The 21,887-nt window shown below is 39.0% G+C and overlaps 1 protein-coding gene across 1 annotated transcript in view; it reads right to left on the bottom strand.

The window, feature by feature from the left end:
- Window positions 1–19,518, bottom strand: part of LOC117289645 (bifunctional glutamate/proline--tRNA ligase-like) — a 33,743-nt gene extending 14,225 nt beyond the window's left edge. The window contains exons 1-18 of the mRNA XM_033770865.1: window positions 19,336–19,518; window positions 17,363–17,447; window positions 16,991–17,090; window positions 15,821–15,977; window positions 15,378–15,526; window positions 14,072–14,160; window positions 13,302–13,428; window positions 12,300–12,492; window positions 10,152–10,323; window positions 8,611–8,844; window positions 7,703–7,787; window positions 5,927–6,097; window positions 4,985–5,121; window positions 3,966–4,020; window positions 2,895–3,047; window positions 2,456–2,568; window positions 1,958–2,045; window positions 406–576 (exon numbers count right to left, since the gene is read on the bottom strand). Coding sequence (XP_033626756.1) covers window positions 406–576; window positions 1,958–2,045; window positions 2,456–2,568; window positions 2,895–3,047; window positions 3,966–4,020; window positions 4,985–5,121; window positions 5,927–6,097; window positions 7,703–7,787; window positions 8,611–8,844; window positions 10,152–10,323; window positions 12,300–12,492; window positions 13,302–13,428; window positions 14,072–14,160; window positions 15,378–15,526; window positions 15,821–15,977; window positions 16,991–17,090; window positions 17,363–17,447; window positions 19,336–19,378 — 2,322 coding nt within the window. The 5' untranslated portion in view covers window positions 19,379–19,518. The remainder of the gene's footprint in view (window positions 1–405; window positions 577–1,957; window positions 2,046–2,455; window positions 2,569–2,894; window positions 3,048–3,965; window positions 4,021–4,984; window positions 5,122–5,926; window positions 6,098–7,702; window positions 7,788–8,610; window positions 8,845–10,151; window positions 10,324–12,299; window positions 12,493–13,301; window positions 13,429–14,071; window positions 14,161–15,377; window positions 15,527–15,820; window positions 15,978–16,990; window positions 17,091–17,362; window positions 17,448–19,335) is intronic.
- Window positions 19,519–21,887: the final 2,369 nt, after the last annotated feature.

The following is a 21,887-nucleotide window of genomic DNA, read 5'->3' as shown; positions in this document are numbered from 1 at the left end:
CTGCAGGACTTGCAATCACAAATTCTTGAGCTAACCGCTGAGTTTACAATGACTAGAATAAGTATTGACGTCTAAGTACTGAATCACCATTTCTTGATTTGTGCAATTCATAATCAAAGACGTTAAACCAGTATTTGAATGAGAGATTGGCTGTTGCCAGCTTGGCATTTATATCCCTTTGTGGGAGTTTGCCGAATTCCCTCGACAGGAAGATCATCTAAACAAACAAATCTCTCTTATGGATTGTGATGGTTCTGAAAAGGAACCCATGGTGGAACAACTTGACGTTTCAATCAGTAAGTTCTGAGAAAACTCAATATTAGGATTATTTCTGTCAAATATTCAAAAAGTTTGTATTGTGTCTGTTTTTTAATCACAAACTGTCCATCCTTGAGCAATGTTTACCTTGGATGCTTCTTCAGCTTTGAGTTTCCTGACTTCGTCTCCCTGTGCAGTAATTTGATTGATGAGGGTGCTCAAATCACTGCTTGGTTTCGCTGATGACGGTGGTGCGGTACTTGTTGGTTTCGATGCTGGAGTTCCTTTTGACTTATTATTTGTCTCTTTTTGCTTATCCTAACCGAGAGAATCAATAAATGATACAGTCAACTGTTAAAGATCATTGATAGTGGGAAGGTACGATAATTAATCCTGCTTTCTTATTGGTAGGTGAGTTGATTGAGCAATGGCTCAGTATGCCAGGTGCTATAGGTTCAAATTCTGCAATTGCAAATCTACTTTTCACAATCTCAAAATATCATCTGATTGAGAACTGTACCCTGACAAATTGTAGACAGGAAAAGCTTCTATCAAACTATTTTTACAAAATTAAACAGTGACAACTCACAATAGGTGCTTAAATTAAAGGCAGTGGACACTATTGGTAATTACCCAATATTATCATCAGCGTAAAACCTTTCTTGATTACGAGTATTTGGGGAGAGAATAAAACATTGTGAGAAACGGCTCCCTCTGAAGTGAGGAAGTTTTCAAGAATTTGATTTCAAAACTTCAGATTTAGAATTTGAGGTCTCAAAATCAAGCATCTGATGAAAGCACACAACTTCGTGTGACAAGGGTGCTTTTTTCTTTCATTATTATCTCGCAACTTCGACGACCAATTGAGCTAAAAAAAAATCACACAGGTTTGTTATTTTATGCATATTTTGAGATACACCAAGTGAGAAGACTGGTCTTTGACAATTACCAATAGTGTCCAGTGTATTTAAAGGGCGAGTATACCTTTGGTAATCACCCACAAAATTAATGACCATGAAAACTGCAGCTGTTGAAAATGTACAGCATTTTGTGAAACATTTTCCTTCAAAGGACTGGGTTTAAAGGGTCTATGTAACTTTTGTAGGACCAAAAACACAATTTCCACAGATTGACACTAAACTTACACAGTTTGAAGATAATGATAGTAGAAAGCTTCCCTGAAAATATTATGTGCTGAGGTGCTGCAGTTTTTGGAGAATGAGTAAAACAATGTCATGAAAATAATTTTCGTCTCATGAGACACAAACTATTTTAATCATTTCCAAACGCATTTTCATGACATTGTTTTACTCATTTCTCAAAAACTACAGCACCTCAGTAAGTAAGATTTGAAGGGAAGCTTTCCTCTATCATTATCTTCAAACCCTGTAAGTTTTTGAAAAAGTACCCAAATCCTTTGAGAGAGAGGGGTTCAAAAACATTTAAATCTGAGCAACAATTCTTCATGAAACGTTTCTCAGATTGTGTATTCCAATAACGGATAATTCTTCCTGCGTGGACGCAACCATTCCAGATTTTCAGCGATATCTGAAAAACGCTACCATCTTTTGAAATGAAATTCTCACAGGCTAGTTTCATTGTATATATCTACATTTATTATGGTACAAAACAATGAAGCAGATCCCAAAACCAAAGGTATACTTTGCTTTTTAAGCTGAGAGTTTGCTTGCAACATTACCTTAGCTGACTCCTCTGGCTTGGATGCTCCCTTGTGACCATCAGGTATGTTCAGAAGAATACACGGACTGGAACGACCGCTGTGGCGACTAGTAAAAACAAACAATATACTTATTAAAGACCTACTGGGTTAGGCCCAAGACCTCAAAAACCTGAAATCAGGAAAACTACTGACATCTCACAGGCAAAACGACCGCAAAACGTACAGCTGTTCTAACAGTGCATCTCGCTGTGCATCGAGTTTGCTTGAAGATAAATTTGTTATATCACACCTGCGTTAGTAGTCACAACTCAGCTTTTGGCTTTGTTGGATCTGGGACACAGAAGTGCTCTGGGTTTGTTTTTTCGGTAGTCCACTCATGCTTGTGTGATAACTAATATTATATAAAATGTACTGCACATAGAATGTCTTGTATTCAAGTATTACGACTCTTTAAACCGGGACTAAAATTCTTTCAATCCCATAATTTACCTTCCTTAATGACCTTTGGCCCCCTACCTTGGCTCCTCATACGCCTGGTCACAGATAAAGAATCCCTTGCGCTGAAGCTGGATGATCTCTCCTTTCTTCAAGCTGGCGAGCTCTGGGTCTCCTAGGAGCATCGTCTCAGTCTGGTGGGAATGTTCAGAAGAAATGGAAACAATAATCAAACAATTCAAAAGGTCAAAAGAATTGGTAAGATACATGAATGGTGAAGATCACAGATCTACCTTTAACCTACACGGTCTAATGATGATAATAGTATAAAACATCCCATGAAATATTTCTGTCTGAAATGTCATATTTGATGAGAAATGATTAATCTAACTTCGTGTACTGTCTTGTTTTCCTTCTTTTTTAGCGCCTTGTATCCTTTGGCAATTTGGCACTTTATAAACACAGTTGTTATAATTATTACTTGAGGTGGATATTTTGTTAAGAAACTCTGTGTGTTTACCTTTGAGTTGGTGTTGACAAAGTCTTTGAAGTTTTCATCTTTACCGAGTATTCCCTTAGTGATGAGGTAATCGTAGTGCATCATGACAGCGGGGATCAACGGGGCCTTCTCAGTCTCAGCGAGCCATGTCAGCTTGGTGGTCTTCTTGTAATCCTAGGATAGTCATGGAAAATAATCATCATTGAGGGAATTTCTCTACGACCCTTGAAGTAGTAGGGTTTAACATGATGACATGGTATTTTACAAGCTTACTGGTCTTTTTGTTATCTAAAGAACGTGCCGGAGGTCGTCGGTTCGAATCCCACTCTAGTCAATTCTTTGTTCAACCCCAAAAATCATTTCAAAATTTACCCAGTCAGTTTCCCATGGGGTTTATATAAAAATCAAATGCTCTGCACGATTTTCAGGAAAACCATCCAGAAAAACACAACCTCTTATAAGTTTTTCATTCATCACATCTGAACTTAAATCCCAACAAATGTCAAGGTAAATTAAATTCTGATATTTTATCATGATAGTCAACCAACCCATCATTGCTTTTTTTTCTATTGGACTGAAGACTGCTTTGTGCACACTGAATGCTAATATCAATTAGCAAAATAAAAAAGATATTTTTTTAAATAGAAATTGGTACATTTTGTGTAGCAACTTGCTATGCTAGACAAGAAAATAGTTTACTGCTAAGGAATTGTGTAACATTATTTTACTTTAAGGCAGTGGACACTATTGGTAATTACTCAAAATAATTATTATCATAAAACCTTACTTGGTAACCAGTAATGGGGAGCCGTTACATTGTAAAACATTGTGAGAAACGGCTCCCTCTGAAGTACGTAGTTTTCGAGAAAGAAGTGATTTTCCACGAATTTGATTTTGAGATGTCTGAAAGCACACAAATTCATGTAACAAGGGGTGTTTTTCTTCCATTATTATTCAACAACCAATTGAGTTCAAATTTTCACACGTTCGTTTTTTTTGTGCATATGTTGAGATACACCAAATGAGAAGACTGGATTACCAATTGTGTCCAGTGTCTTTAAAGAGACCGATTTGTCCATGCCAGAATCTTACCTGATTGTCCAGATTCAGAGTTGCATCAATTGATGAGATTTTTCCAGAGCCATCCCTGTAAATTTAAAAGTTGCAATTTAAAAATTATCAATTGTTTTAAGATTTCAAGTGAAGATTTATCATTGTGCTATTGAAGACAATGGAAAATACACTTCTACAGCTGTAGATATGTATTTGCTTTGAACGAATCAACAATAAATGCAAGACTGTTTTTATTATGTGCTATATCATCTTCAAGAAACATGAACATCCGGCCATTAGACCAAACTGCCACAAAGTACATTTGTACAACTTTATATAAGTGCAGCAATGTTTCTTCTTCCCAAATCCATATAACTAATCGACGGTCACACTTAGACGCTGCTTCTACTACAACGAAAAAGTTGCCGGAGCATGGGCAATCGCTGGCCAATTGTGGACCTAACGAGGGCGGATCTCCATGACCATGGTTTGGTTGGGGTGGGATCGTCTAGGTTGAGAAGCTGCATTCTCTCCCCACGCTTAGTTTTGAACATGCACAAAATAAGCGTAGCCAGGCTGTTGTTCTTGTAGTTTTCAGGCAGATGGTGGTATCCTTGCCTTTCTCCATAGTTGTGCACATCACTTCAGTTAGTATGAAACCAACAGTAATAATTGTGGCTTCTTATATAGCGCACATGTTCGTCACTCAGTGACACTCCTGGCGCTGTAACATACAGTATTTCCTGCATGATGTGGGACTCACTATATACGAATCAGTCTTATAGACCATGTGAACTTTATTTACAATAAGTGTGACCTTGTACATTCTTTGGCTTTTCTGGCAGGCGAGATACTGCACTGGTCATATGAGAAAGTTGACATTTTGTGTCATAATTTCCACATAAAGCCAAGAGTTATGAAAGTAAAAGCTGGACAAGTTTTGAGATGTGCCCCCTTTCATCATATCAAAAGTTGCAATCTCCATAAAATATCATATTTTTATGTTTTTTTTCATAGGCTGTGTACAAATCACATCGTCTATAGACTTTGTGACTTACTTGTGGATCTTGTTCACTATGATGTTGCCCCAGTTGACAAAGGTCACGACCTCTCCGTCACTGAGGACAGCTGCATCTACCTGATCTATCATCACCTTACTGCTGTACCAAACTTTCTTCATTCCAACAGACTCATTCTGCAAAGAGAAACAACACAAACGAAATGATTTATGGTTAGCAGCGCTATGATATGGAAACTCATGCAGTAGGCACAACAAACGTCCTTTAAGGCAGTGGACACCATTGGTAACCACTCAAAATAATTTTTAGCATAAAAACCTTACTTGGTAACGGGTAATGAGGAGAGGTTGATAGTATAAAACATTGTGAGAAATGGCTCCCTCTGAAGTGACATTGTTTTCGAGAAAGAAGTAATTTTCAATGAATTTGATTGCGAGACCTCAGATTAAGAATTTGAGGTCTCAAAATCATGCATCTGAAAGCACACAACTTCAATCAAATTTTTAACCAAAGAATTATAAATCCTGTACTATGTCTTGAAAGACACTGGACACTATTGGTAATTGTCAAAGACCAGTCTTCTTACTTCGTGTATCTCAACATATGCAAAACATAACAAACCTGTGAAAATTTGAGCTCAATCGGTCGTCGAAGTTGTGAGATAATAATGAAAGAAAAAACACCCTTGTCATGCTCAAATTCTAAATCTGAGGTCTCTAAATCAAATTCATGAAAAAATACTTCTTTCTTGAAAACTATGTTACTTCAGGGGGAGCTGTTTCCCACAATTTTTTATACTATCAGCCTTTCCCCATTACTCGTTACCAAGTACGTTTTTATGCTAATAATTATTTTGAGTAATTACCAGCAGTGTCCACTGCCTTTAAATACTTGTACCTTTCTCTCAAAAAAAATATTCTTTGTGTGATAACTTGTCATAAATGATACAGCCCTAAGTGGTACGTAATCTAACCAACTTACTTTGGGATGTTTGGCGACATCTTTGGAGTCCTCCTTTGCCCCCTTCACCGTGACCGGCACTGCGTCGGTTTTCACAACCGCTGAGAAACGAGGCACTTTGGGGTCAATGACCTTACGGTTGAAACTCCACAGCTTGTCCCATTCCATCATCACAACTGATCTTGATGAACCCTGGTGAGAAAACATCAAATGTTATTCAAATCTATAATCAATCAATCAACCCAACAAAATACATGTCTTGGCATTAAAAGATCACCCAAGATCACACACGACCTGCAATACCGTCAACCAAAAGATCTTTCAGGGACAAGTCTTTTTCTGTTTCAGGGTCCAGACTTTGGAACAATCTTCCTGTGAGCCTTCGTAATGCCCCTAAATATAAAGATGTTTAAGAAGTTTTTAAAAACTTACCTCTTTCCAAAGGAATTTTAATGTTGCTGGTTTAACTTTTTCTTTGCAATGCTTTTCGGCTTTATATTTTTACTAATCTTTTATATACCGGTACTTCTTTAATGTGCTGTTTCTCGTGCTTTTTATGTGTGTGCTCTTTAGCTTTCTATTGTATTTGATTTTCAATTTTTATTTGGAAATGCGCTATATAAATCTTTTCAATAAATAAAGAAAAATAAATAAATAAATTAAAGGGGAGATGTAGAGACAGTGATGAAAGCATAACCCCCCCCCCCAACCCTGAATAAGATTGACAAAATGCACACGTGAATGGTTAAAAAATAATAATAATAGTAATATCGTATTCTTATATAGCGCATGTATCTACCAAACAAGGTACTCAAGGCGCTGAGTATATACAAACTTTCAGAAAGATAGGTTATTGAAGTGATGAATATTGAGACCCAATTATTTAGCACCTTATAAGGGTTTACAAGGTGCAAGGGCGTATATAGAAGCCACAGCCAGGAACACCAGGGCGAAACCCTTTCTCTTTTCGATAAGTGCACTGGGTTCTTTTACATGCGTCACACAGCACATGGGACCAACAGCTTTACGTCCAATCCCAAGGACAAAGCAATGGTTGAGTGTCTTGCTTAAGGACACAAGTCTCACGGCTGGGAATTCGAACCCACACTCTGCTGATCAGAAACATGAGAGTTTGAATTTGGTGCTCTTAACCGCTCGGCCACGACACTTCCACAATACATCAACAGCTTTCAAGATTTCTTGTGATTTATTACTTGAAATAACAATAAAATAAACTAAACACAAATATTTCTTTGAGTTCCCAAGTGATCTACACTTAGCAATGTCTTACATTCTTAATTTCAAAGTTTTGGATGGCATGGTTGGCTTATGCATAAAGCACTCGCCTCTCACCAACGCAACCCTGGTTTGCGACCCTGAGTTGTGCGTTGGTTCTCTCCATTGCCATGGAGGGGTTTTCTGGTTTTTCTCCCTTCACAACAAATCAAACACTTTCAATCACAGGCTGTGCTATGGGTCTTATATGGGTCAATGTGACTGGTTGACAAAGGCGCCATTGCATGACTGCAGATCCAACACATAGTAGCAGCGTCCTTCGCAATTCAGCATCTCAGCAGCCAATGAGGATAGATAGCCTCCAAAACTATTATTGCAATGGGAGACTTTGGACTGCTAAGGTGGCAGCAAACTTATTAGGGACATTTCCATTGTTTACATAGCTGTGAGCACGCGCACATAACCAAGTACAACGGATTTACCTGGTAAGTCTGCTGCCACCGATCGTCCCAACAGTCCCCCATTATTACATCTGAAAGGAATAGCACAAGTCTGATTTACCTGTGCAGCAATGAAGAGCTTCAGGCCTTCTACCGTCATCCCACGCCTCAGAACTCCACGCACTGTGGGGAACCTTGGATCCTCCCTACAAACACCCACAAATAGATGGAGTTATTAACGACAATCACAAAAACAAAACCAGACGAAGAGGTAGAATCTGTCCTAAAATCGGGAAAAAAATCATGAGAAATCACATGTCTGGATATTACTTAGCTGTAGCTGTAGCCAATTCCGACCTTGGCCTGATTTCAAACAGCTGCATTTCTATTTAAGCAGAAAAGTAGCTCAACACAACAAAATAATGTTCACCAGAATAAACTTACCAGCTAAGATAACATGTCAAATGCACCATTTCTGACTTGTATACTGCTAAGCACACAATTTGTAAGCAAAGTTATCTGCTTCAGCAGCTCTATGAAATTGGGCTCTTGCCAGGTCCCTTGATTGCATTAAATGCAGTGGACACTATTGGTAATTACTCAAAATAATTATTTGCATAAAACCTCACTTGGTATCGTGTAATGGGGAGAGGTTGATAGTATAAAACATTGTGAGAAACGGCTCCCTCTGAAGTAACGTAGTTTTCAAGAAAGAAGTAATTTTCATCGAATTTGATTTCGAGACCTCAGATTTAGAATTTGAGGTCTCAAAATCAAGCTTCTGAAAGCACACAACTTCGTGTGAAAAGGGTGTTTTTTTTCTTTCATTGTTAATTCGCAACTTCCACGACCAATTGAGCTCAAATTTTCACAGGTTTGATATTTTATGCATATGTTGAGATACACCAAGTGAGAAGACTGGGCTTTGACAATTACCAATAGTGTCCATAAATATGCATTTACTATTGTAAGATACCAAGAACATGACAAATGGTTGTCGTACCTCCCAACAGGAAGCAGTACACTTACCATCCATCCACCAATCCCTGCTGGACGAACCACGTCAGTTTCCGTTTGGACAGCACAGTGTGTTGGAGATTCAGCCTACTGTAGGCCCAGATGAACACCTTGCGTAGCTTCAAATGATCCAAGAACCAGTTGTACTGGTCGTCTCGGTCGTGGTACTCCGTTGTGCGCAGGGCGTGGGTGACTCCCTCTATGGAGTCCACGATGGGACACGCAAAGTCGTATGTTGGGTAAACCCTGGTGAATAATGAGCAAATTTTTATCATTGAATGTGATTGAAAACAACATGCAGTATTTGATGTCATGCGAGGGCAAGGGTCAAACAAATTTATGTGATGCAAAACAAGTTTTAAAAAACTGGGTTTTTGTCAATGGTGTCTGTTTTCATTGTTGTTTTACTTTCATTAATGTTATCTTTTTGGCTAATGACACACACAAAAATTACATAAAGGCAGTCAAAACAGGATACAACTGTAAACGGGATGCAAGAATTAGATGGTTAAATGGCTCCTGACTTGCACCTCGGAACAAAGATATTGACTAAAAGGGAGACCGACAACAAAGGACCAAATAGCTCTGTTGGTAGAGTGCCGGTATGTTGATCGGGAGGTTGTTGTTGCAAGTCTTACTCCAGTTAGTTAATCTTTGTTCAAACCCAAACTATTTAAAGATCTATTTAAAAGGAGACATCCCAAAGGGAACAAATTGAGCGCAGTAATCTGGTGTAGCTACACTTACTTTCGCCAGAACATCTGACGTCACAGTCAAAGGTTTGTGAAAAACACCAAATGACCAGCCTGACCGGATGTTTGGATCCTTACAAAGGTACCTTTTGATTTTGCATTCGTTTCACACGGTTCACATACATGCATTACATAGTGATTTTAGCAACACTACATGATGTAAACAATATCATGCAACTATCTGCATGATGCAACTACGCTGCATGCAGATTGTCGAAAGTGCAAGCTGAATTTACCTCATCTAGAACCAATCATAACACAGATATGGAAAGCTTACGTTACAGCACGTTCATCCAATGAAATCATTTTATCCACTGAAATCATTGTATCCAATGAATCATTGTATCCAATGAAATCATTGTATCCAATGAAATCATTGTATCCAATGAAATCCTTGGGCATGTAAGACCAGTACCTGTCTTTAGGAGACCAGTATAAAAATAATGATAGACCAGTCTATAAAAATAATTATATTATAATATCAAAGTCTTATAGCGCACATATCTACCAACAAGGTACTCAAGGCGCTTGTGTATACATTTATACAGAAAGAGCGCTATTGAAAGCTATGAATTCTGAGACTCAATTATGTATCAGCTTATAAGGGTTTACAAGTTGCTAGGGTGCATACAGCAGCCACAGCCAGGAACACCGGGGTGAACCCCCTTCTCTTTTTGATAAGTGCACTGGGTTCTTTTACATGCGCTACACAACACATGGGACCAACGGCCTTTCCACCCGAAGGACGAGGCAACGGTTAAGTGTCTTGCTTAAGGGCACAAGTGTGAAGGCTATACTTACTTGTATTTAGTACCCGTCTTGACATGGAGTTCATCTTTACACCTATAGATGGTAGGATCTCTCATGCAGCCATTGTTGGATTGCATATCAACCTTGGCTCTTAGGCAGCAGGTCTTGCCAAAGGGGGTAGCTTTCTTCATCTCTTCCCAGATCTCAAGATTTCTTTCAACCGCTGCATGATATAACAACATTATAAATAATAAAACACTTAGAGTTGTGCATTTACGTTTATCTTCCTAAATGTGACCCGCTCTAACGAAATGAGGTATGTCTAGTGAACTTCACTTTTGCGTTTTTCATAATAATCCAAACAAGCAAATCTTAATATTTTAAATGAAATGAAAATCAAGACCATACGACCTTCCTGTCTGAAATAATGTGGAATTTTCGACGACCTTGACGCTAAATTTTACGACTCCAGAAAGATTAATTTGAAAAAACGCGCATCTCACACACTCATTAAAATAATATTTGTTTACGATAATGAAAACATCAATTTTTAACCCCCCGTAGTCAGGCAAACAAAATTACCAAAACGAACAAACAACTCAACGAGAAGTTGGATTATAATGTGTAGACAATTTCAACAATAAGTTTGACAATGTTAACCTGAAATTTTAGAGCCATTTGCGTTGATATTTCCAACTTGAAATGCGAGTTTTGTTCCGTCAAGTCAAAACATAGTAAAGACAGCTGTCACTCAGCGCATAGCATCAACCCCCACGGGTATACTCGGCTTGAAGACCAGGGAACATTCGCAATTTCCCCGTGCATGTTTCTCATGATTTTAGCGAAATTTCTTACCCAGCATGAAGTTTAACTGAAAGATTATTCCTTTAACATTCAGAATTATTTGGGTTTGGAACAATTTAACCTTGAAAAACCACGAAACAATGATGGAAATTAGACACTGTTTTCCCAACGTTCGATAAACATTCCACTGTTCCACACGTCGTACGTGTAGCAAAGTTTGTGCATGGTACCCGCGCAGTGTTCGTGTACACGTACATTGTCGTATTACCAGCACTGCAACTAGCTATGGCAACAAGACCGGGTCGGGTGATCGGACTCTCACGCTGCATGGATAAACATACGCCTTGGTCTGTGAGCCATACTAAATCTCGCGACGCGGATTTATGAATGAGAGATGTCATCGCTGATAAAACAGGGTTTGCCTTTGGTGACCTTTGAACCCCTTTCAGTGTTGACACATGTTTTTGGTGGCTATATTTAGACACTTCTAATCTTTGGCTTTCCAATGGTACTCTTGGTGGCGCTATGCGAGTTGTGTGAAAAGTTTTGCGACGCTCGCCAAATTTGGTGTTTTCAACGAATGTTCGCTGTCTGTCCCGTGGGATTTGGAAAATTTTTTGATAATTACGTCAAGAACATGGCTCAGAAATCGTCTGTTTTTACATCTTTAGTAATCTTTTGACGAAAAGGTAAGACCATAGTAAGTTTAATCAAGATTTAGGCAACCTAAAAGTGTAGAAATAAAAAATTTAAAAAAATTCAATAATTTTCAATAATTGTTTGTTATGATTATGTTCGGTGTCAAATTACACGAAATGAGACTTTATTAGACATTCCTCATTCCGTTAGAGCGGATGGTTAACAAATGGTTAACTGGGTACCAATTTCAAACAGAACTATAAGCCAATCTGAAAAAAGAATAGAGTGAAATTCCTCGTCTCTGCTTTCCGCCGAATTCTGCACTTACGATCAACAAGCTCCGCTTACTGTGCAAGGGCCAAATTTTGTTTTTCCACTAGCTGTGTAAGCAAAGAATGCATCTTAACTTTGAGTACGCAGCACTGAAATTGGGCCATAAAGTCTACACATCATGGGATAAAAAATAAAACACTGTAACCCAGTCTTACCAGTCACAAAATCACAAACCACAGTGGGGGTTACCAAACAAATTGAAGGCGATTGGAAATAATGTATTACATTTGTGGGGGATAAAGATGAGAAACATTCCACCAAAATAACAGATATCAATCATTCTTCCTGGATAGTGTGTGGGGCCAACATTGAAGAAAGGAAAGATCAATTTCTTTTTACTGTCGGCATAAGAGTTGAAGGGTAGGATTTTTTATACCATTGTAAATAAGAACACACAAAAAATAGTTTGAAATGAGAGCTCACAGTTCTGCCTGTTGTTGTTCTCAAATCTCTGTTCCCGCTCTTTCTTCATCTGCTCAGCCTCTGTGTTATCTGCGTACGCCTCCCCTTGCTTCATTAGAAACACGGCGTAGTCCTGGATCAGATCAAAGTGGTCCGATGTGTGGGAGAAATGGTCGTACTTGATGCCCAACATGGCTACATCCTCCAGAATCACCTACAGAAGAGTCAAAGGATAGAGAAGAACATCGTGAATTTCAATTCCCGAATTTCTTTACCCTTGCCTGCCCCCCCCAAGTGAAAAAGTCTTGCTGCAACACTGAACAAGCAATTGTGAGTATTTTGCAGACACTTCATCATGTACATACATACATGGAATAATATAGCTCAGTTCGTAGAGCGGCAGCACATTCATTTTGGAGGCCGTTGGTTTAAATGCTGCTCCAGTCAACTTTTCTTTGCTCAACCCAAAAATATTTAATATTTACCCAGTCAGTTTCCATTGTGTTTTTTACTTGAAATTTGAAATAAGAAAGTTGCATCCCATAAGATGATCCCCTGGGTGCCGCTTCCCAGGTTGTATTGTAAACTTAGGTGTGATCCCAGGCTATACAGCAATTATATGGCTTCTGACTGGCACCCCCGAACAAAGAAGTTGACAAAATAGGAAGTAGCTCAGTTTGTAGAGAGCCGGTGTGGCAGGAGAATTTTGTTCCCCCACAGATGGTGTACCCTGAACGGTGAACTAAGAACAAACTTTTTCTGCTTTTTATTTAAACATCCACCTCCAGCCCATGCAATTTCCCATATGGAGGACACAATATCCGGGTACATATTTAACTGGGACATTGGCATGTTGGTTTAAATCCCACTGTAGTAAATTTTTCTTTGTTCAACCCTAATTTACTGAAAAATATATTTTGATAAAATCAGAACAAATTGGACAGAGTAAAAGTTCATGAACAATGCACATTATTTAGCGGGAGCTTCTTAAAAACTTCTACCGATAACCGTCAATGATCTCACCCTTTCGAATTCTAAGTCCTCCTTGGCTGGGTTGGTATCGTCAAAGCGCATCACTAACTTGCCCTTGAAGAATTCTTGGTAGTATTGATTGAGCAATGCTGCCTTGGCGTGTCCAATATGCAGATATCTGGGTAGAACAGAAGAGTACCATGGTTAATGAAAAGTATGAGTTCAACATTGGTCATTGTTAAAGCTATTCATGTGAATCGTGGCCGATAAGAGCACCGAAGTCAAGCTCTGATGCTTCTGTACAGCAGAGTGTGGGTTTGAATCACGGTCGTGACACTTGTGTCCCTGAGCAAGACATTTTACTATAATTGCTTCTCTCCACCCAGGGGTAAATGGGTACCTGTGAGGGCAGAGATGGTTCTTGTGATTGGTTTAGCCGAGTAGCGCATATATTGCGCACAGGCTGTATACTCCCTGGGGAACTGAGATGGTTTAAGGAATGATTTAAGGCCCAGTGACCAGGGGTAATAATGTCGGAAGCACTTTGAGACACCCCTCGGGCGTAAAAAGCGCTATATAAAATTATTATTATTATTCAACATATGCATGCCTTAACAAACCTGTCAAAGCTTTAGCTCAATTGGTCATCAAAGTCACCAGAAAATAGTGGGGTTATTTGAAGGAGCCAGCAACTTATTCTGACTGGACGGATGTAAGGCACTACAGCAAGATGATCTCATCAGCAAGGCCATTTTCTTTTTGCAAATGGCCTGCGTGGCCTGCACGTAATTCCAGGCCTGGGGTTATGAAGAACAACTTACCCACTAGCTTCTGGAGGGAATCTCACCACCACCTCACCCTCCACAGCTCCAGGTAGGTCAAAGAATCCACCAACATCTGCCTGTTTGGCCTGTTGTAAATACAAAATTTGTAATAATAATAACTAGTTCTTATGAAGCTTATATTACAATTACTGCATCAATTTGCCCTACGTTAGTGCCCTGGTCATTCGGCCTATAACATTCCTTTAATCTTTCTCAGCTCCCTGGCGAGTATACAGCCCTGAGCTGCCATGGTGCTCTGAAGGCTTTTTCATACCGAATATCCACCTCTACCCTCGCAGGTACCCATTTATATCCCAGCTTTACTTACCGACAGAGTAAGATAATTTGTTCATTTACCCAAATTCCCCAACTATCAAGTTAACATATCCACCAAGCCACTTGACAAAGAATGAACATCTCTCTGGTTAATTATTCCACAGCCGGGATTTTAAGGGAGGGGTGGAAGGAGACTGGCAGTGTGTCAAAAAGTGGGCTACGGATAAGTGGGTTTATAGGATAAACACTGAACTGGAGTAAAAGATATCGCCCTTATAGCCCATAGACTGACCGATAGCCCACAAGATTTTTTGTGTAGCCACTTTCAACCAGCAGTGGCAGTCTATATATATTTGGTTTGTGGAAACACCATGTGTGTATCTACTTCCTAGATAGATAATTATCTTTCAAGAACTTGTCTCGTTTTATGTTCTACTACCAGAGAGTAGATTTTTCGGAATTCAGGAGATTTCTCAGTTCTGAAAAGGAGCTGTCCTGCTTCCTAAAGCCATTGGACACTTTCGGTACAGAAAAAAAATTAAAAGTTCACAGCTTTACAAATAACTTACAGGGTTTACAGAGGGTAATGGTGAAAGACTTCTCTTGAAATGTTAATCCATGAAATGCTTTACTTTTTGAGAATACATTAAAACAATATCAATTCTCGATAACGAGAATTACAGATTTATTTTAAACACATACATGACATGGCGAAACGTGCGGAAACAAGGGTGGACTTTCCCGTTATTTTCTCCCGACTCCGATGACCAATTGAGCCTAAATTTTCACAGGTTTGTTGTTTTATATGTAAGTTGTGATACACTAAGTGTGGGCCTTGGACAATACTGTTTACCAAAAGTGTCCAATGGCTTTAACTACCACTACCAAGGCGGAAGGCAGGACTACTACTTTAGCTTTAGAGGATCAAGGAGACTTCACGCTATTGGCTTTACTACTGCGGAATGAGTTCTTTATTGGTCTAAACATTTTGACTAGCTTGCTTTAGTCATTGTCTCCGTGTACTTACTGCTTTATCCTGCTTGCTGGCTTGAGCAGTACTAGGCAGACCGCTGGACACTTTCTTCACCTCAGGCTGCGATGCAACGAACCTGAACCACCTACTCACATTTGTTGGACCCTGTCCTTTGTTCAGCATGCCAGTCCATGTGGAGCTCCCTGAACAGACAATGGGGACAAACCACGCACTTTTTTTTAACAAAGGTGAAATATTCTTTCTATTTTAGGGTTTTGGTTTTTTTTTTTTTTTATAATAGCGAACGATAAATGCTTTTGAGTTTAAGGGTGAAAACCTTTTAATGAAGACTAAATGAAAGTAAGTAAAGGAGTCTGCAGTTTAATTTCATTCTCATCTTTTATATGAATGTCCAATGCTAGTCCTAAGACATTTGTTTTATGCAAACATGAAAGTAAACTGTAAATAAACAAAAGCATGAAATCAAATTGTCTCACCTTTTAGGGACCCCCATACAGCCAGATCAGCTATGGAGAGTGTTTTTCCTACGAGGTACGTTCGAGGACCCAGACTCTTATCGAGGCTGCGCAAAGCCTCAGGAAACTGATCTGACTGGCTGAGACGAGTGTTGCTAAAATCAAGCCAGTGGTCCACCTACAAAATGAAAAAATCTTGTCGTTTATTAAACCATCAGTTTTGGGGCTGATTCTTTTGAGATCGACAACTAGAGAGACTAGAGACTACAACTAGCTTGAAACAAAATGCCCATTGTGGCCGCAAATAGCCTCAACATTAAACAAAATATCAAAAGGGGAGGTAGTGCTTTCTGCTCTACCAGCCAGGCTTCTGATGGATGATACCCAAGCCTACATCAGTACGGACTGTAGAGGGGGTAACCCTGTTTCAGCCCCAGGAGTAGGTGTCAACGGCCACTAGATAAAAAAAAATGTAGCCCACACCTTGAAGTGGCCATCAGGCATTGTGCATACAATTTTTGTTTTAATAAAACAAAAGGGCCAATGGCACAAGTCATGTCTGCATTGACATTATATGAATAAATAACTATAAGTACTAGTAAACTTGTGGGTTCAATTACAACCATGTGTGAGTTCTCTTTAGGAAGGAGTGTTTGAAAAGAGCCGATGTAGTCTTGAAGTGTTTGAACAGTATACTCTGTTTGTCTTAAGAGCAAACAATCCTCCCCAAAAGAAACTACACATGGTTGTTTCCGCAACTTTACTAGCGACAGTTACTACTTATTTTCCACACCATACAAAGCTCCAAACATCCGTGTTTTACAGTGTAGTGCAGATTTCAGGCGACACGGGACCTTATGCACCCTTACGATTTACAACAAGAAGGGTGAGCATGGGAGACAGCAGTGTGTGTAGCATCAATTGGTGCAAGGGTCCCTAGATAATACCTATCCAACAAAAGTAATGATAACCGTGTTGATACTTAGTTAGACTAGTTTTCTCTGAAATCCATTCTGCTCCGATAGACCAATCCGACAAATCAAAATTGGTAGCGCCCTCTATTGAAAATTACCAACTGTGGTGTCTTTTTGTGCACAATCTAGGCATTGAAGACACGGCAGCAAATGGTGTGCGGTGCTCAACACTTGCGCGCCCGGTGCACGTCAGATTGGTCTATACATCTATTCATACCTCAGTTGCTTCAAGCTGGTTACTGCCATACAGTCCACTCTCAGGAGACACCCTTGCCAAATACCGGCAAATAGCCACGGAATTTGTACACGTCAAGTCCCTGAAGGAAATCGGAGGAGATTCCAAATTAGTTCAAGACTTTGTTTTCACATTGATATCAAGAAAGGGAAAATGCCTGGGTAAATTTCAAGCAATTTTGGGGTTGAACAAGAAAACTTGACTTGAGCGGGATTCGCACCTGTGACCTCCGGATTAACAGGCCATTTGTAAAATGGCTATTTTTTAATTGCTTCCAACTTGAATACATTTGAAATTATAAATATTTTGAGGTTGTTGGGGCATTGAGTTGCAGACAAACATTTATAGACTTACTCAGACACCCTAAGAGCAGTGGCCTTGCCCCATTCTACATTGATGTTCACTGAGCCTCTGACGTATTCTGCTGCAAGAAGGGCAGCTGTGGACAAACAACAAGGTAGAAATTTTCACAAAGTTCCAATTCATTCTAATTGTTTGAACATTTATTTAAAAGATCAGGGTACTTTTTGTAACACAAAACACATCGCTATAGATTAAACTTACATTTAACTTACACCGTTTGAAGAAAATGACAGTAGTATAGAAAGCTTTAAGCCTAACAATATATCTTGCGGAGGTACTATATAGTTTTAGAGAAATGAGAAAAACAATGTCACACAAACTCCGATTTACATGCTCGTGAGACAAAAACTATGTTTGTGACTTGTTTTACTCATTTCTCAAAAACTACAACACCTCAACATGTGCCGGTAATGTTTTCTACCATCATTATCTTCAAATTTTGTGAGTTTTTTATAAACGATTTATATTTTTACAGAAATGTAGATTTTAACTTCCCCTTTAAGCTTTCTTAGATGTACCCGTCTATGTGGTAAAAATAGACCGCTGACTGAAGCTATTTTTAACCCCTAAGGGCCATCCAGGGGCCTGAGATGAGTTTTAATTTTGTTTGGAAATCATCAGCAGAAGAAAGTTCATCTGGGTATTGGAAGCAGTGGCAACTAGATGACACAGATACCTGTACCTGTACTCGTAGCATCAAAGTCTCATCAGGGTTTGCCCTAAGACGTTTTAGTGATAAGCAAGCAGGATCAGTAAGCTTGTCATTTCACTGGTCTGTCAGCTTTTTCACTAGTCCATATTTTATATTAACTGGATGCTTTTGGACTATTCATCCTGACCCCTTTTTGACTAGTCCTGTTAGCCTTTATTTAGCCAGCGGACCATTGTTCAGGAAAACGCGACTCAAAAATTACCACTCGGCTACTCCTAGTCCTAGAACAATGAGGTTCCCTTAGCTATCGTCTCTATTGTATGTCGAGACGATAACAGAACGAACCTCGGCCACCTTTGTACATGTTGTACTTGATTAATAACTGTTTTCTTCATTCAAAATAATTCATACAGATGGGACAAAAACAAATTTAATGCCTTGGACAGACAATATTAATATGGGGGGATCTTACACCCAGTGACTGGGGCGCTAGATTCCTTTTTTCGAAATTGTGACATTATCAGTCATGATGACCGATAATGTCCAAAAAAGGAATCTAAGCGCCCCAGTCACTGGGTCTAGGGGGATCTAAGCTTCAAGGTAGGCAGTCTTTTAAATTTAAAGACAAACTTAACAGAAAATTGTCTCGTCTTTTCCACTTCCCCAGCCATGGCCCCCCCCCCCCCCGAAAAAAAAAAATAATAATACAAAATGTTACACTTTACAGGGTGTAAAAACAAGTTTGTAAATGTAACAAGCATTTTTTTTATTTTTTTTTATTATAATTTATAGTCTTTAATTAAAAAAACAAAATTAATATGTTTTTGTACATTTACTTCTGCAAAAAAATCCTACTTTAAGCTTGTGTATTCGTAACGACCACAGAGCACAACAAGGAAAATACATGACACATTGATTAACAATCCATGCCAACCAATGTGAAATGGAATGCAATCCAATGACACTGACAGATGTCAATCTTTTGTATGGCGCCAGGGCCCAGTCAGTCACTCACTGAGCATGCCGAGTCAGTGAGTTTTTAGGTCTACTCTAAATCTGGGCTTACAACAAACAAACCAATTCGAACACTGTGTAACTTCGATTCCTAATCATCCTTTTATTAAAAAAAAAACTTGTTTTCCCAGAAACTATGATTGTAAGTTTAAAAGTTGGGTTTTGGGCACGATTGTATTTGTAAGAAGAGTTGTGTTGTTTTGTCCACGTGGACGATCCAACTCATCGTGTGTGTGATGTGATCGAATGGAATCTTGAATGAACACGGTTGTGAATCAACAGAACTTTCTGATCTTACCAATCGGAGGATTGTCAGAACTTGCACAGAGCTTCATCGCCATCTAAAAATTTTCTTGCTCTCTCTGAAGATTTTTCCGTTCACGCCCCAGCACAAAATTTACTCAAAATGAAATCAATCTTGCACAAAGTTGCAGCAGACTGCAGATTACTGCCAATGGTAGGGCGCCCTCAATCGCCTACACTTTTCGATGGTCCCGGTTATTATTTGATGTGTTTTTCGCAAGATGAGCAAGATACCATTGATGCGAGATCGCTTGGAAATTCCACACTATTGCATCAGATTTTACTTCAAGCCCTTATCCGCCCCCGCCCCCCCCCCCAGCCAAAAATGTTTGCCTTGATCGTTTTTGCAGAAATTATGAAGTAAACACATATACTAAACATGTACATATTCTACCGATCCATTCAGCATTATAGGATGATTGATAGATAATGAGACTGAAAGAATAAAGTCCTGTATAAACTTCATTTGAATGCAAAGCGTGTCACATTGCTGTTTTCACTTCAACTATTTCGCATTTTAACAAAACTGTTCAGATCATTTGTGTCAAACTTGTGGCGTCAAAAAGAAGTGTGAAGCAGGCTTTATGCTAATAGTTTCACTAGTGCAGATTTCTGCTGTGCGTAATTTTTAGCCCTTCCCATCCCTGCCTACGCGTGACATATTTTCCAACAATGGGTTTGACTAACATCATCTCCTATATCAGAATTCATCAACTTGAATCTCTTCAAACAAGCCATTAATGCCCGAACCACAAGTACAAGCCATCTATTATGGTTGAAATTGGCTCAGAGGTTATTTCCTAGAACACTATCCCAAACTAGCCAAGTTTAAAACCAGCTCACTTCTGCTCACAAATGCAGCTCGAAGGGAAAACAAATAGGATTTGTATATAGGAGTTAAGGCATTGCATGGTGAGGTATCAATATATATTTAGTTTGCGGTAACACCATGTGTGTATCTATTTGCCAGGTAGAGTTTGTTCTTAGAGAACTGTCTTGCTACTACCGCGGAGTAGATTGTTCGGGAGACTACTCAGTTCTAATTGCCTGCTTATTAACTACGGATGGTATAGAAATAGGTTGGGACTGCTACTTTAGCTTATAGGATCGGAAATAACTGTACTTATGCGGAGTCAGTTCTTGGCTTGGTCTCAACGTTTCGACTAGCTTGCTCTAGTCATCGTCAGGAGACTAAAGAGGCAAGATTTGGTTCTCAGAATGGCAAACCACGTTAGTTCACAGTACAAGAAAACCATGAACTTTCGATGCATTTCATAAATCTTTATAGCCAAAGGCATGCCATCCTTTTCCCATCCTTTCATATAAATCCTAGCTTAGATATTAAAGGCAGTGAACACTATTGGTAATTACTCAAAATAATTTTTAGCATAAAACCTTTCTTGGTGATGAGTAATGGGGAGAGGTTGATGGTATTAAACATTGTGAGAAACAGCTCCCTAGAGCTGAAGTGCCATAGTTTTCGAGAAAGAAGTAATTTTCCACGAATTTGATTTCGAGACCTCAGATTTAGAACTTGAGGTCTTGAAATCAACCATCCAAACACACACAACTTCGTGCGACAAGAATGTTTTTTTTGCTTTCATTATTATCTCGCAAGTTTGATGACCGATTGAGCTCAAATTTTTACAGGTTTGATATTTTACGCATATGTTGAGATACTGCAACTGTGAAGATTAGTCTTTGACAATTACCAAGTGTCCACAGTCTTTAAGGAATCAAGCCCAGATCTATCATTAACAGCAAGTCCTGAAGATCCAGCTCTGCTAAGAACAGGGCTTCAAGTCAACATAGTTAAAGACACTGGACACTACATGTATTGGTAATTGTCAAAGACCAGTCTCCTCATTTGCTGCATCTCAACATATGCATTAAATGACAAACCTGTGAAATTTAAGCTCAATTGGGCATCAAAGTTACAAGATAATGAGAAAAAAAACACCCTTGTCACACGAAGTTGTGTGCTTTCTGGAAAATAACTTCTTTCTCGAAAACCAAGTTACTTCAGGGGAGCCGTTTCTCACAATGCGTTGGCCTTCGAGAAAGACTCTGCTAGGGTCGAAACGTCAGGCTAGTTAAAACTATTTTGTGCAATGCGTTATACTATCAACAGCTCCCTATAACTCGTTACCAAGTACGGTTTTATGCTAATTATTACTTTGAGTAATTACAAAGTGTCCACTGCCTTTAAAGAAACATACAGATGGACAGTCTACTAAAGATGATAGTAAGAAACATCCCTTGAAATATTTGTTTGAAATGTCATAATTTGATGGGAAATAAATGAAAGTTATTTCCCATCTGGAGTTTATTGCTCAAAGAGCAGTTTTTCAATTCGTTTTAAAAAAAACGTGTAGAAAAACAAAATTTCCAGTCAATTTATCACTACATGTACATGTATTTTCTCATGACCCAGAAAGAATCTATCTCAAAGTTCGTCAGTTTATTACATCAAGTGCTACACTGTCGTCAGCAGTTTTGTTGGCAAACCACTTATGTAATGTTCCTTTAGCAATTGGCTTGAAATTT

The sequence above is a fragment of the Asterias rubens genome, chromosome 1 (assembly GCF_902459465.1).
Source record: "Asterias rubens chromosome 1, eAstRub1.3, whole genome shotgun sequence".
Lineage (NCBI taxonomy): Eukaryota > Metazoa > Echinodermata > Asteroidea > Forcipulatida > Asteriidae > Asterias > Asterias rubens.
This window is presented reverse-complemented; position numbering and strand designations above follow the sequence as displayed.